Source organism: Xenopus tropicalis, chromosome 5 (assembly GCF_000004195.4).
Source record: "Xenopus tropicalis strain Nigerian chromosome 5, UCB_Xtro_10.0, whole genome shotgun sequence".
Taxonomy (NCBI): domain Eukaryota; kingdom Metazoa; phylum Chordata; class Amphibia; order Anura; family Pipidae; genus Xenopus; species Xenopus tropicalis.
The window spans coordinates 38,833,176-38,847,269 of NC_030681.2; the positions used below are offsets into that span (position 1 = coordinate 38,833,176).

Sequence of the window (14,094 nt, forward strand, 5' to 3'; positions counted from 1 at the left end):
TGTGCCAGCTTGGGCCATCTGCCTTTCTCAATCACTACAATCCATACCACAGCTTGCTTCCTCTATTGATAAAATGCTTGGCAGATTATCTGAAGCACCTTCTACCTCAAATAAGCGCAAGCGTGATTTTGGTAGAAAGGAAGCCCCCCTAAAATTACTTTCCTCTAGTCCCTCACCTTCTGAGGGTGAGGCCAGTGAAGGGGAGGTGTTTTCGTCAGAACATTCTGACTCCGAAGGAGGGGATTCTTCCATAGACCCTACCTCTAATGTAGACCACCTCATAAGAGCAGTTCTTGAGGTATTGCAGATTGAGGAACCTGATTCTGCCACAGGGAAATCTAAAGCCCTATTTAAGAGACATAGTAAGGTCTCGGCGGTTTTTCCAGCCCACGAGCAACTTCAAGCGGTCATTCAGGATGAATGGCAGACCCCTGAGAAAAGATTTCAGGCTACCAAGCACTTTACTAAACAATATCCTTTCCCAAAGGAGTTTGTGGACAAATGGAGCACCCCTCCGGTGGTTGATGCTCCTGTGTCCAGGTTATCAAAAGCAACAACCCTTCCGGTTCCCGATGCATCGGCTTTTAAGGACCCCACAGATAAGCTTGAAGGTTTTCTCAAGGCTTCTTTTTCTGCTTCGGGGTCAGCACTACTCCCAATCCTGGCTTCTGCCTGGGTTAGCAGAGCCATTGAGGCCTGGGCCAACACTCTCCTTCAACTAACACAGGGAGAAGATATGCCAGCCCAAATTTCTCAGTTAGTATCTTACATACTTGAGGCCAATTCCTTTGTAGGCGAAGCTGTCTTGGATGCAGCCAAATTGGTGGCTCGCTCCTCAGCTCTCTCTGTGGCATCCCGTAGATCGCTTTGGCTCAAGCTCTGGTCGGCCGACCTTAGCTCTAAAAAATCTCTAATTTCCATTCCCTTCAAAGGATCCAAACTTTTCGGGGAGGAGCTAGAGAAAATCATTTCACAGGCAACTGGAGGGAAAAGTACTCTTCTCCCCCAGAACAAACCAAAACCCAGCTTTGGCTCTAAGAGAAGCACCTCCTTTCGGGGCCAAACCTTTCGCAATTTCAAGAGTAGTTCCCCCTCTCGTGCATCTACCTCATTCAAGCAACGCTTTCACAACAAGGGCAAATCCACATGGCAGGCTAAGAAGCCCCAACACAAGCCCTCCGGAGATAAGAACACCTCTTCCTGACTACAAAGGGGGAACCTTGGAGGGGCAGACTCTCGGGGGCCGACTTCGTTTCTTTGCAGAAACCTGGGCACTACACACCGCGGACCCCTGGATCTTAGACACAATATCCGACGGTTATCGTCTCGAGTTTCGGCATACTCCTCCTCCACGACATTTCTTCATGTCAAAACTCCCCTCGCAACCAGCCAAGAAGGAGGCCTTCTTAGCAATCGTCCGCTCCTTAACGGACACAGGGGTTATTGTCCCAGTTCCCTCTTCTCAACGTTTTCACGGTTTCTATTCGAACCTCTTTATCGTACCCAAGAAGGACGGTACTTACCGCCCTGTCTTGGACCTCAAGAGGCTGAACAAGTGGATATCCTACCATCGCTTCAAAATGGAATCCCTTCGTTCGGTGATTCGAGCCATGGAACCGGGGGAATACCTGGCATCCTTGGATATCAAGGATGCCTACCTCCACGTTCCGGTGTTCCCTCAGCATCACCGGTTCCTGAGATTCGCATATCAGAACCTACACTTCCAGTTCGTCGCTCTGCCCTTTTTCCTTACGTCTGCACCACGGGTATTCACAAAGATTATGGCTGTCATGGCAGCATTTCTCCGTGTCCGTGGTGTGTCTATAACTCCTTACTTGGACGACCTTCTCATCAAGGCTCGTTCCAAGTGTCTAGCAGAACAACACCGGCAATTAGCAATACAAAGCCTACAGGAATTCGGCTGGACGATCAACGCCCAGAAATCCTCCCTTCGTCCCAGTCAGGAAATTACCTTTCTGGGACTGAGATTCGACACTCATCAGCAGAGAGTGCTTCTCCCGGAAGAGAAACAGTTGAAACTACAATCCTCCATAAGGCGCCTCAAAGCATCTCAGAAACCAACGGTCCAGACATGCATGAGAGTCCTAGGCCTGATGGTTTCAGCCATAGAGGCAGTCCCATTTGCGCAGTTTCACCTCCGACCTCTTCGGCGCAGAACCTCTTTACACCAGAGAATATCCCTCTCAACGGGAGTCAAAAGATCATTGGACTGGTGGCTGAACCCCATTCGCCTGTCTCAGGGTCGGATATTCACAGAACCATCATGGCAGATAGTCACGACGGATGCCAGCCTCCTGGGCTGGGGGGCGACCTTTCAAGGGAGGTCAGCCCAGGGCCAGTGGTCCCCAGAAGAAGCTCTTCTTCCAATCAACCTCCTCGAGATAAGAGCAATCCGCCTAGCCCTACAATCCTGGCAGTCCCTGCTACGACACCAACCAGTGCGCATCCAGACAGACAACGCCACCGCCGTGGCCTACATCAACCGCCAGGGCGGCACGCGGAGCAGGGCGGCAAACAAAGAAGTAACACCCATTCTGCACTGGGCGGAAGACAACGTTCCACAACTCTCCGCCATCCACATTCCCGGGATAGCCAACTGGGAAGCGGATTATCTCAGCAGGCACCGAGTGGATCCCGGGGAATGGGAACTGCACCAAGACGCCTTTCAGCTGCTTGTTCGCAAGTGGGGGGAACCTCAGGTGGATCTGATGGCCACCAGACACAATCGCAAGGTGGCCAAATTCTTCGCAAGGTATCGAGATCCGCTGGCAGACGGGATAGATGCCATGACAATACCTTGGTGCTTCCACCTGGCTTACGTCTTCCCACCTCTTCCGATGCTTCCTCGAGTTCTCAAAAAGATTCGCAGAGAAAAAGCCACAGTCATCGTGGTCGCCCCATGCTGGCCAAGGAGATCCTGGTACTCAGACCTGTTGAGCCTCTCCCTGGAACCTCCGGTACCGCTTCCACAACAGGACGATCTTCTCTTTCAAGGTCCCATTCGACATCGGAATCCTCATCTATTCGCCTTAACGGGATGGCTCTTGAGGCCACAATTCTAAGGGAGAAAGGCTTATCAGAAGAGGTAATTCTGACCATGCTGAAGGCACGAAAACCATCAACATCTAAGGCCTACCACAGAACATGGGACTGTTACCGCTCCTGGTGTGACCAGCAGAATCTAGAATTTAGGGATTGTAACATTCCGACGGTCCTAGACTTTCTACAAGCGGGACTGGCCAAGGGACTCCGCTTGGGATCCCTGAAGGCACAGGTATCGGCCCTTTCCATACTGTTCCAGGAACGTCTGGCCCTTCAGGAAGACATTCGCACCTTTCTCCAGGGGGTTTCTCGGGTGGTCCCTCCATTCCGACATCCTATTCCCCCATGGGATCTCAACCTGGTCCTCAAGGCACTCCTGGAGCCTCCATTTGAACCACTAGAGTCGGTTGAGCTTCACATTCTCACGTGGAAGACCATATTCTTGGTGGCGATAGCCTCCATTAGACGGGTTTCAGAACTAGGCGCATTATCTTGCTCCCCACCATTCCTAATTTTTCAGGAAGATAGAGCAGTACTACGCACAGTTCCCAGTTTTCTCCCCAAGGTGACTTCATCATTCCACATTAATGCAGAAATCATACTTCCGTCTTTCTGCAATAACCCTCAGAACGAAAAAGAGTTGAAACTACACCGTTTGGACGTGGTGAGAGCTCTAAAAATCTATACCTCCCGCACCAAACCATTCAGGAAAACTGAGTCTCTATTCGTTTTACCTTCAGGCCCTAGAAAAGGGTTTTCTGCTACCAAAACCACACTAGCTCGCTGGATCAAAGAGACAGTTAGGCGGTCCTATCTGGCTCAAAAGAGGACGCCACCCTTAAGACTGCGAGCTCACTCGACCAGAGCATTGGGAGCTTCTTGGGCTCATAGAAATTTCGCATCAGCTGACCAGATTTGCAAAGCGGCTACCTGGTCCTCCTTACATACTTTTACAAGATTTTATCAATTCAATACCTACCTTTCCGCAGAGGCGGCCCTAGGCCGAAAAATCCTCCAAGCGGTAATTTCCTAAGGAGTTCCTCCCTCCCTTGCCTGGGGCATCTTTGGTATGTCCCCACTGTTCCTGTGTCCCCCTTAGACGTGAGAGAAAGGGAGATTTATGTACTTACGGTTAAATCCTTTTCTCTCCAGTCGTAAGGGGGACACAGGACTTCCCACCCGGAACTCTTACGTTCAAACTTCAGCCGTATCTGTAGCATAGTTCACTAAGTTATGTTCCTGTTCGAGTTTGTTATTAACTGAATGCTGCTCGCTGAGCAAGGGGGGATAAAGGGAGAAGGAGTGGCTGCAATTCTTACATCACTATAGTGTCCTGCCTCCTAGTGGGAGGGGCCCTTTACCCCACTGTTCCTGTGTCCCCCTTACGACTGGAGAGAAAAGGATTTAACCGTAAGTACATAAATCTCCCTTTCTAATTACTGATTGATTGTCATAGGCAACATCACTGGTGATGTTAATAAATATGCCCTTTAGTGTTTGTGGGAATTATTATGCAGGTAATAGTGTGATATCCTCACAGTTCTTCTATGTTGTAGTGTACAGGACTCTGATGCAACCAAAGTTCTTGCCCCTGATCCCTTCAACTTCTATGTCCTTATCCCCTTTGGCATTACAGGCACAGACCAATAAGCTACTGGCTGAATGTGAAGGGCAATGTATATGGGTTGGTAATCAAGTATGGTAAAGTGAAGCCCTGAATTAGCTTCACAAATATCTATCTAAAGCACATTCTGTGCCAACACCCGTTTTTCAAGACATAAGGCAACCAAAAAAAAAAAGATATTTGTGCTGCCATTTTAAAGTTGGTGTTTGTCTGACTCATTGCTCACAAGTTCAACAGGGCAGGATCAGCCTGTGGGACAAATAGCAGGGTAATATGCAAGCAATGCAACCATGCAGGGAGGTGCCAGCCTATGAAGGTAAATAGTTAGAACCACTATGGCATATACCTTGACATAGTATGGCTGCTTGTCTGGGATAATCTGCAGCATGGAGGGATCTGCCCTGAGGTAGAAGTCCATCATATAGAAAACAAATTACCATTCTACAAATAGCCCTCTGGGTAATGACTTGTTCCTCCTTACATGGGCTTGGGGAAAGGGAGGGGTTTATTTATACAGAGCTCATTATCGCTCTTTGTTCAAATTACCCTGCCTCCCTTCCCCCCCCCCCCCCCCTGCAAAGGGAGACAAATCAGTTTTGCATCAGTGATTTATGACAAAAATAGGATAATATGGACTTTTATGAAAATATGCAGTCCTATTTGTTGAGATCATTCAAGCAGGTGTATTTAGACATATACTGCTCTCATTTAAACACTAATTAGGGAAGGCAGACAGGAACACACCCCATCAAACTGTAATCAAGCTGCCCGGGTGCAGGTAAAAAAAAAAAAACATGTTCAGAGAGAAAAAAGAACTACCGTATATACTCGAGTATAAGCCGAGGTACCTAATTTTACCTAAGAAAATTGAAAAACATATTGACTCGAGTATAAGCCTAGGGTGGGAAATGCAGCCGCTACTGCTAAGTTTCAATAATCAAATAAATAATAAAAGGACACTCAGCGTGACCCCCTGTGAACTCTTCATAAATATATCATGCTGGCAGCTGCAGATTAGGGAAAGGTGGATGGAGGACCCTTTGACCCTCCTGTCTTGAAGAGTTACAGCACAGGGAAAGAAAAATGGTACAGCAGCAGACAAAAGCAAGTTTGGGATGGCTGTTTGCAGTTCCCATTGTATCATGGCATATCAAGCATTTATACACTCAGTATATCATATCACTTGTCTCTATACTGCATGGTTCTTGTATAAAGATTATTGGTGCTTAGGTTTACCACTGGATCCCCTGCAATGTGAAAGTCTTTTGGGGTTGGATCCTGCCACATGCAGCCGAGTCCTAAACAAGAACTATCCCCCCCCCATAGTTTTGTACGCGCATGCACGTCCGTCCACGGGGGGGGTTTGGTGCACGCAACAAGCTCATTACGTCTTCAAATCCATATACTCGAGTATAAGCAGAGGGTTACTTTTTCAGCACATACTCGAGTATATACGGTACACAAGCTTTATTGAAAGAAATCCAACATTTCGAGCACAATGCTTTTGCTCGGGGACAAACCAAAAACCATATGTATTATATACACACACACACGTACATGGGTATAATAGATATTTGGAGGCAACTGGATTTAATAATATGCATTATGTTCCTCAGTTTACATGTTTTGGTGTGTAGTGACCGAGTAGCTGACCAATTTCAATCCAATCCAATTCAATAAGGTGCAAGAGATCAGCTCCTAACAAGTAATATTTGGGACAACTGTCATTCAGTCATATTTTTAAGATGTACATAATGCTAGGGGTGATATAAGCCTGATGGAGCATAAAGTGTTTGTGAGAAATGGCTCCTAAGATTATAGGAAACTGTGGGTTCCCTTCCTCGCCCTCTAGCCCTGGAATAAAAAAATCCCATTTACTTCTAAATTGACATGGTGTTTGGTTATTATTTTGTAGGGAAGAATAAATTCATACTAAAGGCTAAGCTCTACATGTATTTGCCAGGTAATCCAGCCACTGAACACCCTATGTCAAAACTGTTGCAAGTTCAGCAAATCTTTAAATCAGTACAATTTTTCCCAGAAATCATGAACTCTATTAAAACCCCATAATATACATTACAGTACCCTTAAATTATAGCAAAAGAGATATGCTGAACATTGCCAAACACAGGAAGTCTTGAGAAACTGAGAACTCAGGGGGTTCATTACTGCTACTTACCTTGTGTTCTACACCTCGTTGCTATGGGTAAGGTCTGATTTCAGATTTGAGCAAACAAACAAAAGTGAATGGATTTTTTTTATTGAAAAGACACCAATTGCACTATTTACAGGGTTTACAATGGATTGGGTGCAGCGTTTCATAAACAGTTAAATAAAGACAGTTAAAAGTCCACAAAATAAAACTTTCAGCAATAATGAAAAGAATTTGTAATGTTGAAAAATGTGCTCCTCCCCATAACTCCTTTTCCAAAAAGTTTGATATCTTTCAGGTTTTCAAATGAGATCAGCAACTAAAACAGGAAAGAAAAGAGATTGTTTAGGCATCCATGTATTACCTAAAGTATACGTGAAGCATCAGGCACCTATTAGTATTTCTATCCACAACACTGTTGGGAAATGTCTGGCACTATCCATGTACAGTGATTGGACCATGTCCTACAACCAACTATCCCAGCTCAATGCAAAAAACAAAAAGAGAAACCCATACTATAAAAGAAATACTAGCAGGACCATCACCCCACATGGGATTTCTAAGAAAGCTAGCTGTATGCATTACCATTCATGGGCATTTCATCAATTTGGGTCGAGTAGTACTGCTCAATATCTCTCAGGATACGGATGTCATCATTCTTGACAAAGTTAATGGCAACACCCTTTCTTCCATATCGTCCCGATCGGCCAATTCTATTTAAGAAAAAAAAACAAACTCAAACCATGTATTCATTACTAAATACTTCATTATAAGATCTGATGGGATTCCAAACTGACTTAATTTTCACAACAGACATTAAAGCACAGTAATTCTAATCAGCAAACGTTCAGCTTAACAACAACAGAATTCCTATGAAGCCAAAAAGGAAACAAGGGCCAACATTTGTATTTGGGCAAATCCTCGACAAAATTCAAGTGAACAGAACACGCCTAAAGCAAAAAGAATCTAACACCAGGGCATGTGAGAGGGATCCTGATTTGCAGACAGACTTAGCACACACCTGTGGATGTACAATTCTCTGTTATTGGGGAGATCGTAGTTGATAATCAAGGAGACCTGTGGAACATCCAATCCTCTGGCCCAGACATCAGTTGAAATGAGGACTCGGCTATAAAACAGAAGAAGTCAGACTATTTTTGCAAGCTAAAAAAAATGTGTGACCATAACAGTTAATAGAACTTTCAGTTACAAGAAGTCCAGCATTTTCCATAACACTACAAGTTAGTATAAATCTAGAAGACCCTATTTACAGTTGACAATTTCAGGATTTAAGCATATTTATTCTCTTCTGCACCAGAACAAATAATTTTAGGAAAGATTGTTTGAATTGTTAATCCCCACAGTTTGAATTGTGGATAGACAATATGTAGGGGCGTTAAAGCTTAGTGCTGTAGAATGGTGTTCTATAATGCTCCAAGCAGTTGAACACACTCATCTGCTTTAATTAATACGTGTCAAATGTAATGCTTTCCTGGCTGTCAGAAAACTGACCTAAATTCCTCAGCTTGACCAATAAAAACCTTACCTTGCACCAGATCTGAATTCTTTCATGATTGACTCTCTCTCCTTTTGGGGCATGTCTCCATGCATTGATGAAACTGTGAAGTTTGCTTCTCTCATCTTCTCTGTTAACCAATCTACCTGTAAATAAATAACATCCATGCTTCAGTTTCCTGTTGCCAAATAAAACAAGACAGTATTCTCAGTGTCTTGCTCTGGGACGGTTTGTACTGAAAAACCCATTTTGTTGAGATGCTTGCCTATTAGCATTATTTGGTATTTTACAGTATGTTCCAGTCTTCTTGTAAGTAAGCAGCCGTTAACCTGCTAATTCATTAACTGCTCTCCTGTTAGCTAACCAAACAGATAACTTACAGACAAACATGGTGTATTTTGGCTAGCACCTTTCAATTGTTTGCTTTAAAAAAAAACAAAAAAAAAAAAAAAACACTTCAGCCAATTCAGAAACAGGAAGCAGTTTAATGTCCTAAAATTATCTTGTCTAATTATAGCTGGCAGTGTCAACCTGCCATCCTTAGTTAATGCTGAGCTGCAACTGCCCCAACCTCAACAGCCTTGCAGTACCCTTCCTCCTGATGGGATGAAGCCTATGTTCCCATTGGCCCGGGGAGAAAATACATCATTCAGATTAAATTAAATGTACCAAATTCTCATTAAACCGCTAAGGTGTTATAGACACAGTAAGTTATGCAAACATCATACCTTTCTCTTCGTGTTGCAGAAGATCACAGCTTGCGTAATAGTCAATGTGTCATATAAATCACACAAAGTATCAAACTTCCACTCTTCTCGCTCCACTGCCACGAAAAACTGCTTGATGCCTTCCAGCGTCAACTCATCACTAGAGGGAAAAGAGGCATTTGACAAAGTTCCCAAACGTTTTACAGTAAGGTTACCGAACAAGTAATTTTTAACATCCTGGTACAAAATGTAATAAAGTTGCAAAACAAAATGTTAACTGTCCCCACATGAGTTCTTATAGCGCGACATGTTTCAGGGCACTGTGCAATGAAAAGGTCATGCTAAAAGGTTTCAAACCCCAGTAGTAAAAGAATAGAAGCTGAGTAATTGCTATGAAAACCAAAAATGCTTAAGATCATCCATTACTTACCGTTTCACAAGGATACGGATGGGATCAGTCATAAACTTGTTGGTCATTTCCAGGATTTCATGTGGCAGCGTGGCACTGATTAAACAAACTTGAGTTGCAGGTGGCAGGTATCTATAGACATCATAAATCTGCTCCTTAAAACCTGAAATGAAATATATTTTCGGATATTTTATAATACGTCAGACACAAGACCATGTATTGCAAGAAAAAAAAACTAAGCTATTTGTTGGTACTGGAAAGGTCTACCTTGCTACTCCAAGAAAAAGTGCATTAATGGCAAACAAAAAAAAAAAAAAGTTCAACCCAGAAAAAAAAACCAGCACTAACACTAGCAGTTGTTTCCAAGAACATGAAATGGTTTTCACATGATTTGTTTATCAATTTAAAATGGTCTAATTATAAATAATCAAGCATTTGAAATGCGAGCGTATTCTAAGGAAAACTCATTCAAATAAAAAAAAACTTCAATATCTTGAATTTGTGAGTTTTCAAACTCAAAAAACTCAAATCTCTAATTGAAAATATGGGTTGACTTTGCCTCCGACAACTCCCATTGACTTCTATATAAACTTCTAAGCTTGTCGATGGCAAAGTCTTACATTCAAGTTTGTGCTTAATAAATACCAGACACACAAGTTTGTTTTCAACCATAATTCGAACTGCGAGAGTTTAACCTCTTAAACTAGAATCATAAAAAAAGCACGCCATAACATATTTAAAACATGCAAAATAATATTTTTTAAAAAACTAAGTCTCTGGTCTTCTTGTAGGTTTGGGAAGACCACTTGCTTTCTATGGTTAGGTCAGAGATTTTAGATTTTCTGTTCTGACCTTCAAACATACAAACAAAAAAGTAGTGTTTGGCCCAAATCAGCTTGACGATATAAAACCATTAAAATAATTAAAAAAAAAACAATATTAAGTAATTAGGATGACATACCCTTATTCAACATTTCATCAGCTTCATCCAGCACTAACATTTTAATGGCCCGAGTTCTTAAACTTCTGCGTCGAATCATATCTACATTAAGAAAAAAAAAAGTTTAAAAACAGTTGAGATTTAGGAGACCCTGTGGTGGTAATTCTCTCCCCTCAAGCTTATTCTTCACTAATGCAATCATCTACTGCGTATAACACCCACCCATCTTTAATTCAACAGAGAAAAGTTGTGTACCCCAAATCTTCATGGGAAAGTGGAAAGGACAATTATCTATTTTCCCGAGCTGAGCCAAAGACCACCTAATGCACAAAAGGTATCCCACTTCTACAATAGACTAACAGAAACCTTAAACCAAAAATAGTGCTCCCTTATACTAAATATTTCAAGTAATGTGTAATACCCCAAATACCCAATAAGAGAATTTTAAACACTGAAAGGCTGAGGGCATTTCAACAGTCTGCCTACAAACTGAGGGTGCAAAGGAAAGTTTAGCTAAGTGTGCAGCACTGAGTGGAAGAGACCTATTTAGTACCTAACTTACCTTTTCCCTTCCCTAAGTTCATGGCATCTATTGCTTTTTTTTTTATTTCACTTTTTTAATTCATAAATAAAATAAACCATGCTACTGGGAAAGAAAAAGATACATTTGGCCTCACTGAAGCATAATGAAATTTGTAACTCACCAAAAACACGTCCTGGTGTGCCAGCAACAACATGCTGCCCATAATCCAATTTCCGGATATCTTCTCCAACATTTGTGCCTCCGATACATGCATGACACTGCACATTCATGTAGTCACCCAAAGCAAGTAGCACCTAGACAAACATGCAACTAGTAATTAGAAACATATATACTATCTGCCAACTAGAAACACAAATAATCCATCATCATCCCTAATAAAACAAGCAAAGAACTGCTCTGCTGGAAGATCTACACTGATCCACAAAATAAAAACAAAAGAGCTCACCTTCTGAATCTGCCCAGCTAACTCTCTGGTTGGTGCTAAAATCAAGGCTTGGGTTTCACGGACCTAATGAAAAATAAAACAAGAATGCAATTCAATTCAATCCAATCAATGCAATTCAATGTTAGTATTTAAGGCAAACAGGAAAGATAGATATATAGGGAAGAGAAGCCTAGTGTAAATAAGCCCTAATTTCAGAAAAACTAGCAGAACTCAAAATTGGTAGGGGACTAATTGTAACCTGATGTTAAGCAAGCTATTGGGTAACCCACTTACCTGAATATCCAAACACTGAAGCACAGAAACACAAAAGGTTGCTGTTTTGCCTGTACCAGACTGTGATCTAAAGGAAAACAAAAAAAAAATTAAAATAGCAGAAACACTGCTAGGAAGCAATGACAATGATTCCCCCCCTTCTAAATAAAAAAAGAAAATGTAAACACATAAGTAAGGCTTCCACAATAAGGAATTCTCATTACCCATGACAAGATGAAATAATTATCCTATAAAGGCAAGTTATTTAAATCACAAATGTCCAGATTAAAAAAAAAAAATATGGAATTTACATTGGAGAGATCTAGTTCTACTAAATACCACTATGGATCGATTCAGGGCTTATTTATCAAAACTGGGCACGCTATTACAATAACATCTCAACTAGTAATCCATTTTTTATTCAGCCAGCTGCAGAGTAAAGCTACAAAACAGCTGTCATAGGTTGCTGGCCAGGTGCAAACAAGCCTAGTGTTGATAAATGAGCCCCACAAAATGCAACAGACATGTTTGCCTAAAGATGCCCTCTATGCCAATAAAAGTATCATTACAGTACTTACTGTGCGATCACATCCCTTCCCTTGATAATCTGCTTGATTGCTCGCTGTTGGATTGCTGATGGTTTCTCAAATCCTACAAATAAACAGTAAAACCAATAATTAGAGATAATACAGGGCTCTACAGTGCATTCCGTATAAGTTCCAAACAGCCCAGGGATGAGCTACTAATATAGGGGCAAAATCAGCTGCCATCAGCCTTCCCTTAGCTATCAATATTAACTATGCACTATTTACAGCTCTCACAATGCTTACAAGCTAAACTTCTCCCTCAATAAGACACAGAGGTACAGATGTTCTCTGCTGCTCTTGGAACATGCTGGTACGTACAACTAAATTGCTTGGCTTAAGCTCCATTCCATGGAGTATTCCTTCCACTTCAAATGAACTTGTCCTGCAACTTTTCAGCTCTACAACTGAAACAAACAATTCCTAAGTCAGCCATAGCTAAGGTGAACTTCCATCCAAAGTCAGATTTTGTGAATTCCCTTGAAGGGGAAATACGCAACCTTTAGTTCAATGAGCAGGGCTTGTGCTGAAGGCACGTTCTGCCTGGTTTAATCATGACAAATCTATGGCTGCATCTATTTGTTGCACTAACAAGGGCAAAGTAACCAGAGGTGCCACTGTATAAACAAACTCCTCTCCCCCCCCCCCCCAGCTCATCATACAGAGGCTTCTCAGCAGGTTGCTGACTGGTTTTGAATATGCTAATAGGAATCAGAATGTGACTTTTAATTTCAGATATTGCCCTGTTTAGTCTGACAAATCAGATATTTCCTAATTAAAACAAAAGGCAAACAAGTATGTTTAGTACCAGCTCCATTCATTAAACGCGGAATACTGCCCCTTTACAGTTCAGTAAATAGACTACAGCAGCGCTCTACAGTCCATAGCCACCAACATGTAATTAGTACCAATATAGAACCCTCTGCCCAAAGTAACCTACACGTACTGTCGTACAAGCGCTGTTCTAGCAGATGCACGTAAGGCAGGGAAGTCCCACTGGGAATGGTTGCCGTAAGGCAGGGAAGTCCCACTGGGAATGGTTGCCGTAAGGCAGGGAAGTCACACTGGGAATGGTTGCCGTAAGGCAGGGAAGTCCCACTGGGAATGGTTGCCGTGAGTCACTGCCAGAGAACTATTTTGTACAGTTAGTGAATGAGCGCAAAGCATTGGTCACAAACACACGGACGCCTTTCCCGCTCCCCAATCTCCTCACCGTAAGCATAGATGCCTCTCAGAAGGTCTTCCCTCAGCCCCATCGTATCAAAAGTTGGCGTTACATCCACCTCCTCACTGGTCTCGAACTCCACCTTAGTCATATCTTCCTCCCGTAAAAGCCGCTTACGGCTTGACCCGCTGGTCACTCCGGCAACTGCTGTTACTGCTGCGGCCGCCATTTTCCCTTAGCGAATGTGCAAGAGCAGCGCGACGCGGAAAAGCCACTCACAAGAAGGCCTCTTTCCAGCAGCCCGCGTGATAGCGTACGTCACTACAACGTAAAGCGTGCTGACGTAGCGCAAGCTGCGCGATAACACAAGGCGCCCAATCGGAAGGGGAGGGATCTCAACAAACTTTATTTAAATGACAAACAGAAAAGTATCTGACAATTTGAAACAATGCACAGTCCGTTTAAATTAGAGTCAGTGGTGTTTAATAAACCAATGTATTTAAGGACATATTGATTATGTTTGAGTTTAGAGACGTTTATGTATGTTACCATTTAGCGAAGAAAGAAAGCACTTTATCATTATCACCCTAACGATATGGACTTAGTTGGCATATCTGTAGTGTTCAGGAGGACCATAATAAAATTATTGTGTTTAAATCCTGAGTGGTGTCGATTTTTTACACTTGTAAAGAC

The 14,094-nt window shown here is 42.6% G+C and overlaps 1 protein-coding gene across 1 annotated transcript; it reads right to left on the minus strand.

Annotated features, from left to right (window-relative positions):
• Positions 1-6,931: 6,931 nt before the first annotated feature.
• eif4a3.1 (eukaryotic translation initiation factor 4A3, gene 1) lies at positions 6,932-13,772 on the minus strand. Its single transcript, NM_001113877.1, is given in 12 exon segments — positions 6,932-7,158; positions 7,425-7,552; positions 7,861-7,968; positions 8,386-8,501; positions 9,084-9,222; positions 9,493-9,634; positions 10,433-10,513; positions 11,116-11,248; positions 11,401-11,463; positions 11,674-11,740; positions 12,231-12,303; positions 13,450-13,772. Coding segments are annotated over 12 exon segments (1,248 nt in total). The 5' UTR covers positions 13,631-13,772; the 3' UTR covers positions 6,932-7,141.
• Positions 13,773-14,094: the final 322 nt, after the last annotated feature.